Source organism: Cololabis saira, chromosome 7, assembly GCF_033807715.1.
Source record: "Cololabis saira isolate AMF1-May2022 chromosome 7, fColSai1.1, whole genome shotgun sequence".
NCBI lineage: Eukaryota > Metazoa > Chordata > Actinopteri > Beloniformes > Belonidae > Cololabis > Cololabis saira.
Window position 1 is genome coordinate 7,626,163 of NC_084593.1, and position 15,845 is coordinate 7,642,007.

The following is a 15,845-nucleotide window of genomic DNA, read 5'->3' on the forward strand; positions in this document are numbered from 1 at the left end:
ACTTCTACAGGAGTATTTTTAAACTCTAGTATCTATACTTGTACCTGAGTAATGAACGTGAATACTTTTGACACCTCTGCCTGTAAAAGGGGGGAAAGAAACACCTAAATCAGCTGGTTGAATCTTAGAAGAACTCCACATGAAACAAATGGCTGGAAAGAGAAAAAACAACCTGCGTGTGATAACTCTTCTGATAACGGAGGCTAAAGTCGGAGCCAGAGGAGTAATGAGTACACACGGATCAGGTAGCACCTGCAATCACCGCTTTATCTTTTGATGTAAACATGAAAGTGGCAGCCGAGCCGCAATTCCCCGCCGTAGTTCTTCTGCGAGCGCTGTCAACACGAGCCAAGTGCCAGGGGTTTTGAAGTTAAGATGTTAAATATACACGACCCAGATCTACTTTGCATGCTCACCAGGAATGAGGGTGTGGAGGGGGCGCTGGCGTTGGGAGGTCACGGGGCCGGGGAGGTGGACGGAGCGTGGACGGTGTGACGCTCAGCGGTAGGGATGGGCGGTATGGACTAAAAAATGTATCACGATAATTTATCCCGATAACGACAAAAATGGCGATTTAAAAAAAAAAAATACCAATTCAACTCCACCTTTTTAACTATAAATCTATCACCACATTCAGTCTTCGGAGCCCCCAAAACACTGCTCTAAAAGAATACTTAACTACCGGTACACCAATTAAATTGAATTGATAAAAACCAAATAAATGAGTTACACCTGTACTGCAAAACTGTAGTGACTCAAGCTCTTCGCTCTCAGATCCGCCATGTTTGTTACACGAAAACGTCAATGGTCCTTCCTTCCTTCCTTCCTTCCTTCCTTCCTTCCTTCCTTCCTTCCTTCCTTCCTTCCTTCCTTCCTTCCTTCCTTCCTTCCTTCCTTCCTTCCTTCCTTCCTTCCTTCCTTCACCCTCCCTTGACCCAAAGACGGCACAAGGGTTAAGTTTATTTGAAATGTGTTTTTTTTTTTAACTTTGTCAGTGGGTGATCGGCGTAACAAATGCCTCAGAACACAAATTAAATTAAGATGTTTATGTAACTATAATTCTCCCATTTTAACAACCTTTTTTTTTTTCTTTCACTCTTTCTTTCGCTCTCTCTTTCGCTCTCAACGGTTCTTCCTTCCTTCCTTCCTTCTTTCCTCCCTTCTTTCTTTCCTTCCTTCTTTCTTTCCTTCCTTCTTTCGCTCTTTCTTTCGCTCGTTCTTTCTCTTTCTTTTGCTCTCTTGCTTTTTCTTTTGCTCTTTCTTTTGCTTTTTCTTTTGCTCTTTCTTTCGCTTTCTTTCGCTTTTTCTTTCGCTCTTTCTTTCTTTCTTTCGCTCTTTCTTTCTTTCGCTTTTTCTTTTGCTCTTTTTTGCTTTTTCTTTTGCTCTTTCTTTCGCTTTTTCTTTTGCTCTTTGTTTTGCTTTTTCTTTTGCTCTTTCTTTCGCTTTTTCTTTTGCTCTTTGTTTTGCTTTTTCTTTTGCTCTTTTGCTCTTTCTTTCGCTCTTTCTTTCGCGTGGATTTAATGCAGAACCATAAATCAGCTTTACACAAAAGCGTCATCAACGGGAATTTATCGTTTTTACCGTGAGATACAAATTCTTACCGTGGGGAATTTTTTTGACAGTATATTAGTATATTGTGAACGGTAAAATATCGCCCATTCCTACTCGGCGGAAGACAATGAGAAACCGAAAGTAGGTTGGGGTCATTGAGTTTCCGTAATTATCAAGCAGTTGTGTGGCGTAACGCCGGGGAAATGCTTTATGGCTTTATGGGCTTAAATCGCCGACACAGTTGTCCTTTCTTTCATAAGTAGATCACCGAGGAAGTCGATGCTCATTAGTCTCCTTTTCAGTTACATCTAACAAAGCTTTTTCCCCTGCAAAGCATGCACTCTGCAGCGGAGGATAAAGGGCTGCGATGAGCCGGTGAAACAAGCCATTAAAGTGAGCAAAAGTTGTGTGGGTGGGATTTCAAGGTGCATAAATCAGTGGGTGCAGATCAGCGTCGATCTGCATCGGCTGATGAAAGAACAAAGCTGCCGTGAGGAATCTGCAGAACTGATCTGACCTCATGTAATACAGAGTAAATGGGTGAAATCTTAACGGCAGGCACCTCACGAACGTCTCCACCGTGAAACCAGCTTAAATGTGTGATCCATATGATCCTGCCGTAGTTGTCGTTTATCTCAGTAAGTGCTGTAACTGCTCTGGTGGGTTACCGCCGGAGCCGTAAATGAGTTTACGGGCGGTAGCTGGTCCCCCGAAACAGAACCCCACCGAAGAATGCAGGTAACGATTATTACTCCTCAATCAGGAGTCTTTTTTCCCGTCCGGCACCCAAAGTGTCGGTGCTTTGATCTCATCCAGCCACCGGTTTCATGCGTTTTCCCAGTTTGAAAAGTAACAAAGGTCTCAAGGACAAAGTAAGTGGGGATTATTGTGAGGTAGCGTCAGAGGGAGCGTGCTTATCTTAAACAAACCCAGAAGCACGCGATAAAGAAAGCCCTCTTGCTCCTGCTGTTTACCGGGATCTGTTGTCCAAACTGCCAGTGCCCGTTGGAGAAACTCCCGTTGGTTAAACTCTTCAGGCGTGTTATCTGGCGTCCAGGTGTGTGGTTTCCACTGCGTCTGTGTGCAGCGGCAGCTCCGTATCTCTGCCTGCACAGCAGCAGTCGGGGGCGAGCGCAGCTCCTGCCTCGGGCTCAGGGACTCTGGCTGATTCCTGTTATAAACAAGGGAAACATGTTTTATAATCTAATTTTATGCAGCGTTCCATCAAAATATTATGTTCATTCAATAATGAGAAAACAAAAAATTAACACCTAGTTGATTTCAATTTAGTTCTAGTTTACGAGTTCAGACTCAGCTTTGAGAGAAGTACACATGTCTTTCCCGTTGTAAAAGGCCCTTTAGTGACTGGAAATCTGTTTCTCTTTCCTGTCCCAGTAACCCTGAGAACCATGAGAACTGGAAAGAGAAGTCAGAATTCAGATTCTTTCTTTCTTTCGCTCTTTCTTTCTTTCGCTCTTTCTGTCTTTCTTTCGCTCTTTCTTTCTTTCTTTCGCTCTTTCTTTCGCTCTTTCGCTCTTTTTTTCGCTCTTTCTTTCGCTCTTTCTTTCTTTCGCTCTTTTTTCTTTCTTTCTTTCGCTCTTTCTTTCTTTTGCTCGCTCTTTCTTTTGCTCGCTCTTTCTTTTGCTCTTTCGCTCTTTCTTTCGCTCGCTCGCTCTTTCGCTCGCTCGCTCTTTCGCTCGCTCGCTCTTTCGCTCGCTCGCTCTTTCGCTCGCTCGCTCTTTCGCTCGCTCGCTCTTTCGCTCGCTCGCTCGCTCTTTCTTTCGCTCGCTCGCTCTTTCTTTCTTTCGCTCGCTCTTTTTTTCGCTCTTTCTTTCTTTCGCTCGCTCTTTTTTTCTTTCTTTCGCTCGCTCTTTTTTCTTTCTTTCTTTCTTTCGCTCTTTTTTCTTTCTTTCTTTCGCTCTTTCTTTCGCTCTTTCTTTCGCTCTTTCTTTCTTTCGCTCGCTCTTTTTTTCGCTCTTTCGCTCTTTCTTTCTTTCGCTCTTTCTTTCTTTCGCTCGCTCTTTTTTTCGCTCTTTCTTTCTTTCGCTCGCTCTTTCTTTCTTTCTTTCTTTCTTTCGCTCTTTCTTTCGCTCGCTCTTTCTTTCTTTCGCTCTTTCTTTCTTTCTGGCTCATTTCTTTCTTTCTTTCGCTCTTTCCCTCTTTCTCTCTTTCTTTCTTTCTGGCTCATTTCTTTCTTTCGCTCTTTCTCTTTCTTTCGCTCTTTCTCTCTCTTTCTTTCGCTCTTTCTGGCTCATTTCTTTCTTTCGCTCTTTCTCTCTTTCTTTCTTTCGCTCTTTCTTTCTTTCTTTCTGGCTCATTTCTTTCTTTCGCTCTTTCTCAAGGGAAACATGTTTTATAATCTATTTAATTTTATGCAGCGTTCCATCAAAATATTATGTTCATTCAATAATGAGAAAACAAAAAATTAACACCTAGTTGATTTCAATTTAGATCAAGTTTACGAGTTCAGACTCAGCTTTGAGAGAAGTACACATGCCTTTCCCGTTGTAAAAGGCCCTTTAGTGACTGGAAATCTGTTTCTCTTTCCTGTCCCAGTAACCCTGAGAACCATGAGAACTGGAAAGAGAAGTCAGAATTCAGATTCTTTCTTTCTTTCGCTCTTTCTTTCTTTCGCTCTTTCTGTCTTTCTTTCGCTCTTTCTTTCTTTCTTTCTTTCGCTCTTTCGCTCTTTCTTTCGCTCTTTCTTTCGCTCTTTCTTTCTTTCGCTCTTTTTTCTTTCTTTCTTTCGCTCTTTCTTTCGCTCTTTCTTTCTTTTGCTCGCTCTTTCTTTCGCTCTTTCGCTCTTTCTTTCGCTCGCTCGCTCTTTCTTTCGCTCGCTCGCTCTTTCGCTCGCTCGCTCGCTCTTTCTTTCGCTCGCTCGCTCTTTTTTTCGCTCTTTCTTTCTTTCGCTCGCTCTTTTTTTCTTTCTTTCGCTCGCTCTTTTTTCTTTCTTTCTTTCTTTCGCTCTTTTTTCTTTCTTTCTTTCGCTCTTTCTTTCGCTCTTTCTTTCGCTCGCTCTTTTTTTCGCTCTTTCGCTCTTTCTTTCTTTCGCTCTTTCTTTCTTTCGCTCGCTCTTTTTTTCGCTCTTTCTTTCGCTCGCTCGCTCTTTCTTTCTTTCTTTCGCTCGCTCTTTCTTTCTTTCTTTCTTTCGCTCTTTCTTTCTTTCTTTCGCTCTTTCTTTCTTTCTGGCTCATTTCTTTCTTTCTTTCGCTCTTTCCCTCTTTCTCTCTTTCTTTCTTTCTGGCTCATTTCTTTCTTTCGCTCTTTCTCTCTCTTTCTTTCGCTCTTTCTCTCTCTTTCTTTCGCTCTTTCTGGCTCATTTCTTTCTTTCGCTCTTTCTCTCTTTCTTTCTTTCGCTCTTTCTTTCTTTCTTTCTGGCTCATTTCTTTCTTTCGCTCTTTCTCAAGGGAAACATGTTTTATAATCTATTTAATTTTATGCAGCGTTCCATCAAAATATTATGTTCATTCAATAATGAGAAAACAAAAAATTAACACCTAGTTGATTTCAATTTAGATCAAGTTTACGAGTTCAGACTCAGCTTTGAGAGAAGTACACATGCCTTTCCCGTTGTAAAAGGCCCTTTAGTGACTGGAAATGTGTTTCTCTTTCCTGTCCCAGTAACCCTGAGAACCATGAGAACTGGAAAGAGAAGTCTAGAAAAATGCTCCCCCGGCCCTCTGGCTGCATGCTACACAGACCATGAACCAATTGTTTAAAACACGGAAGAGGGTTCACGTTCTGCCCATTAGTTGAGGTCATTACGGGGCTATTTTCCCATGTTCTCGGGGAAGAATCCCATTAAAATCATTCATTAAGACTTGTTGTGATAATTCATTTTCCACAGTGAGATTTCCAAAGGCTCATGTGGGGGGTCCGCTAGCATGATAAGTCGGGCTTTGCAGAAATATCCTGCAGGCTGTTGGCGTGTTGCAGGTGCAGCGTCATGCTCGGTGAGCTCTGCGCAGACCGAGCAGCTCCAGTTCTCCCAGGGTTACGGGGACTGGGGAGCGACTCAAAGGACGGCATACCTTCATGGGGTTTTCTCTGGTTGCAATTACACTGCAGACTGGAACTTCCAGGGGATATAATGGCACGCCAACGGGTGGTGGATGCATGAAAAGACCCGCTCGGAAGAAAGCCCCATCAAATCAGTGGAGATGCAAGCGTTGTTTTGAGTTCTGTGGACACAAAAACAGTTATAGTCGTTATAACTATACAAAAAACTAAATTTTTCAGTTTTGATTTGCTGGTATTGGAACGCCTAATGGCACTTTTCCACTAGCACCTACTCGGCTATACTCATCTCAGCTCGGCTCGACTCAACTCGGCCTGGTTTCTTTTCCATAACAATCCAGCACCTGGAGCAGAAGTAGGAGGTTGGAGTGAAGCTGCTGGGACGTATTTGCTTGTGTGATCTAAACTAAGAAGACAACAACACTAAAGATGTAGAACCTGGAGGAGATGATAGATGTGCTGCTGGGTCTGTGGCTTGTGTTTGATATCAAGTTAAAAAATGGGAGTGGGAGAAGCTTCAAGCGGCGACGCGTTTTAGTTTTTTTTTGTTTGCCTCCGCGCTGCTGAAAAGTCCGTTGGTAGCCGCGAGCAGCCATGAAGTGACAGATCTCCTGGTAGATCTGGTCGTTCCTTATCGCCCGTCTAGTTCCCTTTTTAATTCTTTCCTCAGCACCAGGTTTATGAACATCTGCACCTCAGAGTTGGATCACCAAACAGACTTTTGCTGCCATTGCTGGTCGAATAAAATGAACAAGAATCCGTCAGAGTCTCTTTCTCTGATGTCACATCCTGACTCAGACGTCTGACTCCAACCCCCCTACCAATCGGTGGCCTGTAGTGTGATGACGTCAGATTCAGCAGCTTAGAACCTCGGCAGAGTAGTTGCAGAAAAAGTATCTACTCTGCACGTTTAGACCTCTATTGGGAAAGCGCCAACCGAGTGGAGCCGGGCTGCGTAGGTACTAGTGGAAAAGTGCAATTAGATTCCCATGCTTTAACGCACCCTGACAGACACGGCTGTGTCATTAACAGAGTTATTCAGACCTTGAAGACAAGCTAATGACAAGCCTTAATCAGAATCGTGTGTGGAAACAGGGAAACATCTAAAACATGCAGGACAGCGGCCCTCGAGGGGTGACTTCGGACACCCCTGGTCTAAACAGTTCTGGTAACAGCCAGATGGGTTACGCTCTGTTTTTCAGGGATGCTTTTCTTTCATAACTTGTTCATTTCCATCTTCCTCAAGAAAGTAAAGACTTGAATAATTTAGATTTACATTATGAGTTGAGGATAATCTGAATATTAATAAGGACACAGAATATAACCCCAATCCCAATTGTTTTCACTGCAGTATCTTTAACCATCAACCACCATCAAGTTATTGTCCTGTGCATCATTATTTGTCATTCGATTGACCTAATATTTATTTTTTTTCTGTTTCAGGATTTCGCAAAATCAGTCTTGATGATCTGCGCAAAGCCTACATCGTCAAAGATGTGCAGCAGTACATCCTGCACCGGCTGGACCAAGAGGAAGCCCTGCGGCAGCACCTGACCAAGGAGACGGCCGAGATGCTCAACCAGCTCCACATCAAAAGCAGCGGATGCTTCCTCTACCTGGAACGTGTGCTGGACGGCGTGGTGGAGAACTTTATCATGCTCCGTGAGATCCGCGACATCCCCGGCACCCTCAACGGCCTCTACCTGTGGCTCTGCCAGAGACTATTTGTCAGGAAACAGTTCGCCAACGTCCAACCCATCCTCAACGTAATCTTGGCCACCTGCCGGCCTCTCACAGTGAAGGAACTGTACCACGCCGTCTGGACCAAAAACATGACGCTGACCATGGAGGAATTTCAGAAAAAAATGGACATCCTCTCCAAGTTACTGGTCAAAGGCCTCGGGACTACCAAAATCCTCTTTCATTACAGTTTTGCCGAGTGGCTCCTGGATGTGAAGCACTGCACCCAGAAGTACTTGTGCAACGCCGCAGAGGGCCACCGAATGTTAGCGATGAGTTACACATGCCGCGCCAAGCAGCTGAAGCCACTGGAAGTGCAGGAGTTTGCACTGCACCTTGTCAACTCCAACCTGCAGATCGAGCCGTTCAACTTGGCTCTGTGGATGGTTTGGAACGGGACGCCCGCTAAAGACTCTCTGAGCACCTCCATCCCCAGAGAGCAGGAAGTTCTGCAGCTCCTGGTCAAAGCCGGGGCTCACGTCAGCAACGAGGACGACCACGCTTCCTGTATCGTACAGCAGGCCCTGGAGAGGGAGGACTCCATACGCACGTTACTGGACAACGGAGCGTCGGTGAACCAGAGCGACTCCAGCGGCAGGACTCTGCTGGGCAACGCGGCGTACAGCGGGAACCTCGACGTTGTCAACCTGCTCGTATCTCGAGGGGCGAACATGGAGCTGGAGGACAACCACGGGCAGACGGCGCTCACCCTCGCCGCGAGGCAGGGCCACACCAAGGTGGTCAACTGCTTGATCGGCTGCGAGGCCAACATCAACCACACGGACCACGACGGCTGGACGGCTCTGCGCTCGGCGGCGTGGGGCGGCCACTCCGAGGTGGTGTCGGCTCTGCTTTACGCCGGCGCCAAGGTGGACTGCGCCGATGCCGACGGCAGGACTGCGCTGAGGGCGGCCGCCTGGGGAGGCCACGAGGACATCGTGCTGAACCTCTTGCAGCACGGGGCGGAGGTCAACAAGGCGGACAACGAGGGGAGGACGGCGCTCATCGCTGCGGCGTACATGGGCCACAGGGAGATCGTGGAGCACCTCCTGGACCACGGCGCCGAGGTCAACCACGAAGACGTGGACGGGAGGACGGCGCTCTCAGTTGCGGCGCTCTGTGTCCCCGCCAGCAAAGGCCACGCGTCGGTGGTGAGTCTGCTCATAGACCGGGGGGCGGAGGTCGACCACTGCGACAAGGACTGCATGACCCCCCTCCTGGTGGCGGGCTACGAAGGACACGTGGATGTGGTGGACCTACTCCTGGAAGGCGGCGCCGACGTGGATCACACCGACAACAACGGGCGCACGCCTCTCCTGGCGGCGGCGTCCATGGGCCACGCGTCGGTGGTCAACACGCTGCTGTTCTGGGGCGCGGCGGTGGACAGCATTGACAGCGAGGGCAGGACCGTGCTGAGCATCGCGTCGGCACAGGGCAACGTGGAGGTGGTCAGGACTCTGCTGGATAGAGGTCTGGATGAGAATCACCGGGACGATGCCGGCTGGACCCCGCTGCACATGACGTCCTTCGAGGGCCACCGCCAGGTGTGTACCGCGCTCATCGAACAGGGCGCCCGCTGCTCAGAGGTGGACAATGACGGGAGAATACCGCTGATATTAGCTGCACAGGAAGGACATTATGACTGTGTGCAGATTCTTCTGGAGAACAAGTCGTGCATCGACCAGAGGGGGTACGACGGGAGGAACGCTCTCAGGGTGGCTGCGCTGGAGGGTCACCGGGACATTGTTGAGCTGCTGCTGAGCCATGGCGGCGATATAGACCACAAAGATGCGGACGGGCGCCCGACGCTCTACATACTGGCACTTGAGAACCAGCTGGCTATGGCAGAGTATTTCCTGGAAAACGGCGCCAACGTGGAGGCGTGTGACACGGAGGGCCGGACCGCCCTGCACGTGTCCTGCTGGCAGGGGCACGTCGAGATGGTGCGGCTGCTGATCAACTACCACGCCGACGTCAACGCCTGCGACAACGAGAAGAGGTCGGCGCTCCAGTCTGCGGCGTGGCAGGGCCACACCAAGGCCGTGCAGTTCTTGATAGAGAACGGCACTCATGTGGATCACACGTGCAACCAGGGAGCCACGGCGCTGGGCATCGCCGCCCAGGAGGGGCACATCGACGTGGTGCAGATACTCCTGGAGAATGGAGCCGACCCCAACCACGCCGATCAGTTTGGACGCACGGCCATGAGGGTGGCGGCGAAAGGCGGCCATTCGATGATCATCAAACTCCTGGAGAAGTACGGAGCCAACACGCTGAACGGCTGCAGCCCGTCCCCGGTGCACACCATGGAGGAGAAGACCCCACTAGCCGTGACGGGGAAGATGCAGTCCCTCACCATCAAATCCAGCAGTTCTGGCAGCACCGGAGCGGGAGACGTGCCGACGACTGGCAGGGGTCCTCTCAACGGGCCCGTGCACGCCTTCAGCTCCCCGTCGGAGTCCCCCGACTCCACCGCGGAGAGGCAGAAGTCCTCTCTGTCCAACAACTCCCTCAAGAGCTCCAAGAACTCCTCGTTGAGGACCACGTCCTCCACGGCGACGGCCCAGACTGTGCCCATCGACAGTTTCCACGGCATGACGTTCACGGAGCAGATACAGCAGCACTCGCTGCCCCGCAGCCGCAGCAGGCAGTCCATCGTGTCTCCCTCCTCCACGACCAAGTCCTCCGTCCAGCAGCCGTCGTCCCCATCCAGCGACTTCGACTGGTCCCAGCTGAAACCGGCGCTGAAGTCCAAGGGGATGAAGTCCGGCAGCGGCACGCCGAGCGTCAAGGGCACGCTGGGGGACAAGAAGAAGAGCAAGAACGGCGGCTCCACCCAGGGCCAGGTCCTGGAGTACGAGATGACCCAGTTCGACAAGAGGATCGCCCTCAACAAGTCGGTGGCCAACATCGCCGTGAAGGACCCGCACTGTAAGATCATGATCGGCGGCTCGCTGCAGCAGGACCGGGGCCAGTGCCAGGACCAGTACCAGGACCAGTACTTCATCCAGCAGCAGGGCTGTCCCGAGAAGAAGAGGAACGGCATCATGACCAACCCCAATTACCACCTGCAGGGCAATCAGGTGTTCCTGGGAAGGGTGTCGGTTTCTCGGACTGTGCAGAACCGAGGCCACCAGGACGTCCTGGAGAACTACCCCATCGGGGAGACGGAGCTCAGCCTTAAACAAGCCCTGAAACTGCAGATCGAGGGATCGGACCCGGGGTTTAACTACAAAAAGGAGACTCCATTATAGCTGGTAAGAGACAACTGCTAGAAACTTCCATTTGTAGCTCGTCTGTAGGGCTGGGGATCGATTCAAATATCAAGAATCGATTCGACTGTTTTTTCAGCTGTTGCATGAATTATATGACTGTAGTTATGAAACATATTACTACTAGTATTATATTGAGATTCAACAGCAAGTATTGGCAGCTAATGATGCTGTAAGGACCAATCAGCTCCCAGAATGCTGATAGAACTGCTTTCAGAAACTGCTTTCATGGGGCAGAATTACCAAACAGATCCAGGGAGGAAACAGAGGACGAAAGAAATCGCTTTTATTTTTTCCCCATTTATGAGAATTTGGTTTTTAACATTTATACAAATGTAACCCCAAGACAGTATATAAAGCAAAGAAATATAGACAATTTATGCAATTATAACTGAAAACTTTAATGTTTTCATACCTTTAAACATATTTAAAGGCAAAAACATGGCAGCAGTTATTCTCGTGTCCAACAAAATATTCATTTTTTGGGCATAAACAAAAAAATAACAAAAGTTGTTATGTAATGATGGAAAAAAAAAAAAAAAACTTTTTTTTTTTTTTTCATGTGAATCGATTTTTAGGAATTAATATGAGAATCGATTTAAAATCGGAGAATCGATCTTTTCAACACAGGCCTACTCGTCTGTCTGTTTACGACGATTCACATCGAGCTCAATACCCAACATAAGCATTATTAGCTTGTTTCTTCCCAAGCATTAACACATATCACTCCTGTGCCGTTTCAGATGTCTAGGACGCCACTCGACATGCCGGCGTTGGAGAGAATGTGCCAAAGCAACTGTTCATCTGCATAGAAATCCTAGATAGTTTTGTTTTTCATTCATCAGTGGGAGACGAGGGACGATTGTTGGCTGCTGCCTAACGCTTACGTGAACTGATACTTTGATGTGCCTACATCTGTTACTGCCTTCTCCATGTACTCGTGCAAAGTATCATTTTAATTTAATGTACTCCTATTTAATAAACAGTGTATGCACTTTTAATAGTAAAAGGACAGACATGCATTTGTTCTACTCACTTTGTATCCCATCCAAGTTTTAGCAACTGTTGAGAAACAAACCAATGCTTTTTTTTTTTTTTTAATCTATTATTTTATGTTATTTGTTTTAATTTTTCACACTGACAGCAATGCACCACTGGGTACGTTGCCACCGAAACCAGAGAACAGTGACTGAAGTCCTGAATGCATCAAAGCGGCAGTGATTGTCTGCCTTTCCAGAGACCCAGATGATCTGTGTTAACTTTTCAGTGTGCTAAACCTCCGTTGTGTGTGACATGTTAATGGCTATGGCAGTTTACTTCAAATATATACAAGCGTATTTATTTTTCTTTGGAAAAAAAAGCCACTTTGGATGCATTTTTGTGTTGCATTACATTCTACCATGGTGCTGTGTTCAGAAGATGCCTGCAGTCACGTCAGACTACCAGTTTTCTTATTTTATTTTATTTTTTTAAATCATTTTTTTTTTTTATTTTGGCTCTGTGCATTTGTGTATTCGTAGAAATATCTACAAAAAGAGGGAGATTCAGTGATGATGTAAAACAAACGAAAAAAAGAGGTCATTTTTGTCCCTATGGGATTTTTCAGTTATATGTTTCTGTGTGCATAAAGAATATTTAAAAAAAAAACAACAACCATTGTGTACCGTCAGCAAAAAGTTTGATTCTCAGTGCAGCAATTTAAAAAAAGAAATAATAATGAGCATTTTCTTCTGGCTGGCAAAAACCCAGGCTTTGTTTCCTTGTTGTCATACGGTTCGTTTTCAGGGGAAAAAGACAAAAAAAAGCGAGCAGCCGTTGGGACAACTCCTCGCTGTTAGTATTTGAAAGGCTCCTCCGTCCCTCCTCCTCCTCCCGCGTCGGGCGGTCGGTTTGGACGGGGCGGAGGAGGAGCTCGGCTGTGACACCGAGGGATCTCGAAACATCTGTTTCTCATGAACTGCGTGGAGCTGCGTTAGCGTTTACAGGCTGTGTCATATTTTTGCAGGCTTTTCATAATGTTAACAGTGAGCTATTTTCTTTCGCCAAGACCTGGGGATCGGTGGGAGTAGGAACCTATCGCATGCACAAACATTTAAAAGCCCGAATGAAAGCTCTTCAGTACTACAGTAGCTCAAACGTGTGCCATGAAGGGTCAATGGAAGGATTGAGAAAAAAAAAAAAAAGGCAGGATCGGTCTGGAAACTGTTGGGAAAACATACTGTACAGTCTTACTAAGCAGTTCTCCTGTTCGGTGTTTAGTCTGTCATCTTTGATTTGACTGTCGGTTGATCGGATTGTAAATAGCTTTACCGTGTACATTCAACTTTCATTTAAAAAGAATTTCTGTATCATATGAAGTGGAATTTTCTGATGTATATTAAAGTGCTCAATAAACATGTTTGCTTTACTGCTGAAAAACAAAAGATTTTTGTCCTGAATTCTTCTGTTTGAGGTCGGATTAGAATACGAGTGTTTTCCAGATCATCTAAAGTCGATGCCAGACGGCTCAGAGCGTCGCGTCAGCGCCGAGCCTCAACTATAGCTCTGCTGCAGAAGAAACGGGCTGATCTGCTCTGACATACAACCCCCCTCTCCCAGATATCGGTTTATATCTGCTTCCTGCTTTCAATCCACAGCATTTCTTTTTTTTTTTTTTTCCATTGTGTTGCGGCTGTGAAACCACAGCATGTGCTGTTAATACTTTACTTAACTGTTGGTCATTTGATATGGAGGGCCAAACCAGGACACTGCAGGCATCACAACACATGGATCAAACTGAAGTGGAACAGACGAGTGTGCCAAGACCTCTCGCTGCACGGTCCCCCCCCCGTCCCCCCGTCCCCCCGTCCCCCCGGTTCACTCGGTTCATCCCAGTCGAGAGCAAACTGCGAGGGAGGTCAAACAAAGACGAGGTTTGATGATTTGTTTAGTTTTTACCACGAGGAGTTAAGATACTTCCACTTCTTAGTCGTTACCCGAATCAACACAGACTTCAAACTGAACAAGCTATTGTTTTTCCCCCAGAAAACTACACACTCGACAGTTAATCTGATTTAATTGCCGCCACCAAACTTGTCGCGAAACAATCACCGAAGAGCAGAGGTGTCAAAAGTATTCACATTCATTACTCAGGTAGAAGTATAGATACTAGAGTTTAAAAATACTCCTGTACAAGTTGAAGTATCAACTCAAGTTTTTTACTCAAGTAAAAGTATAAAAGTACTGGTTTCAAAACTACTTAAAGTATAAAAGTAAAAGTAATGTAAGGGGAAAAAAGCCATTAAGGACAAAAGCCATTGAAAATGAATGCATCTTAGTATAATGCAAATATATTAAAGAAGCATATATGTGTACTATTGAGCATTAACATGTGTTTCAGAGAGCAGCAGATATGATGACTAGTTGCCTATAAGTATTGTAATGCTGCAAAAAGTCAAACTTCAGAGGCATGTTATCATTTATCCTAACCTTTATTGGAATGTACATCCAAGTTTAGTTGCAGGAATCTGAGGGAACGGATGTAAGAACAAAACTGGACAAGAACATCTGAAACAACCACAACCAAATTCACTCATGGTTTTTTTTCTTCCCTTCCTCTTTTCTCTCTTCCTTCCTTCCTTCCTTCTTTCATCCTGCTCTCTCCTTCCTTCTTCCGTTCCTCTTTTCTCCCTTCCTTCCTTGTTTTGTCCCTTCCTTCTTTCCTTCCTTCCTTAATTCCTTCCTTCCTTCCTTCCATCCTTCTTTTCTCCCTTCCTTCCTTCTTTCTTTCCTTCTTTTCATTCTTCCTTCCTTTCTCCCTCCCTTCCTTCCTTCCTTCCATCCTTCTTTTCTCCCTTCCTTCCTTCTTTCTTTCCTTCTTTTCATTCTTCCTTCCTTCCTTCTTTTCTCCATTCCTTCCTTCTTTCCTTCTTTTAATCCTTCCTTCCTTCCTTCCTTCCTTCCTTCCTTCCTTCCATCCTTCTTTTATTCTTAAAAGTCCGAAATGAAATAGAGTAACGAGGCTGTTATTAAAATGTAAGGAGTAAAAAGTACAGATAATTGCGTGAAAATGTAAGGAGTAAAAGTAAAAAGTCGTCTGAAAAATAATTACTTCAGTGAAGTATAGATAACCAAAATTTCTACTCAAGTAAGGCAACAAAGTATTTGTACTTTGTTACTTGACACCTCTGCTGAAGAGACTATTTTTTTTTTTATTTTAGATTTGTCCTACATGTTTTGAAAGGGTGAGTGTTGACGAGGAAACCATGTGCTGCCGTCGCCATGACGATCCCACTGTCCGAGCTCGGAGGATCTCCTCGTGGACCATCTTGCCAAAGTCCACATCTGGTTCTTCTAAAGCCCGTGCCCTTGTTTTGGATACGGCGCTAACAAGCTCCCACGCAACGTACGTAGCGCGGCGACCACTTGAGGTCGGCTCGTCCCGGCAGCCTCTTCTTCTCCTCCGTCTCGTCCCGGCAGCCTCTTCTTCTCCTCCGTCTCTCTCTGCGGCCTCCGCGAGCCACGTGCTACGCCGGCCAATCCACAGGAAACAAGGAATCCTGAATAAAACATTTGTTCTACTTTCGGTAAACAGTCCTTCGGTCAGCGGTCTGAACCGGCTCGCAGGATAATAAACCCAACAAAGAGAAGAAGAAACAAAGCTGGAGGTTCTCATTATCGTTTTGTGTTCAGCTTGCAGATCTACAGTCACTCAAACACCAGAGATTATTCCCCGGAAGGGTCTGTGTGCCCGTCGGCCGGGGATGGGCGGTATGGACTAAAAAATGTATCACGATCATTTCTGGCATTTATCCCGATAACGATAAAAATGACGATAAAAAAAATACCAATTCAACTCCACCTTTGTGACTATAAATCTATCTCACTCTCAGATCCGCCATGTTTGTTACACAAAAACATCATCAACGGAAATTCATCTTCCTTCCTTCCGCTCTCTCCTTCCTTCCTTCCTTCCTTCCTTCCTTCCTTCCTTCCTTCCTTCCTTCCTTCCTTCCTTCCTTCCTTCCTTCCTTCCTTCCTCCTTTCCTTGTTTTCTCCCTTCCTTCTCCCCTTTCCTTCCTCCTTTCCTTGTTTTCTCCCTTTCCTTCCTCCTTTCCTTGTTTTCTCCCTTCCCTTCCTCCTTTCCTTGTTTTCTCCCTTCCTTCTCCCCTTTCCTTCCTCCTTTCCTTCTTTTCTCCCTTCCTTCTCCCCTTCCCTTCCTCCTTTCCTTGTTTTCTCCCCTTTTCTTCCTCCTTTCCTTGTTTTCTCCCTTCCCTTCCTCCTTTC

General features: G+C 46.4%; 1 protein-coding gene across 1 annotated transcript in view; it reads left to right on the top strand.

Annotated features, from left to right (window-relative positions):
- The window catches only part of ankrd50 (ankyrin repeat domain 50), a 74,599-nt gene extending 61,609 nt beyond the window's left edge, over positions 1–12,990 (top strand). The window contains exons 4-5 of the mRNA XM_061724758.1: positions 7,012–10,565; positions 11,324–12,990. Coding sequence (XP_061580742.1) covers positions 7,012–10,562 — 3,551 coding nt within the window. The 3' untranslated portion in view covers positions 10,563–10,565; positions 11,324–12,990. The remainder of the gene's footprint in view (positions 1–7,011; positions 10,566–11,323) is intronic.
- Positions 12,991–15,845: the final 2,855 nt, after the last annotated feature.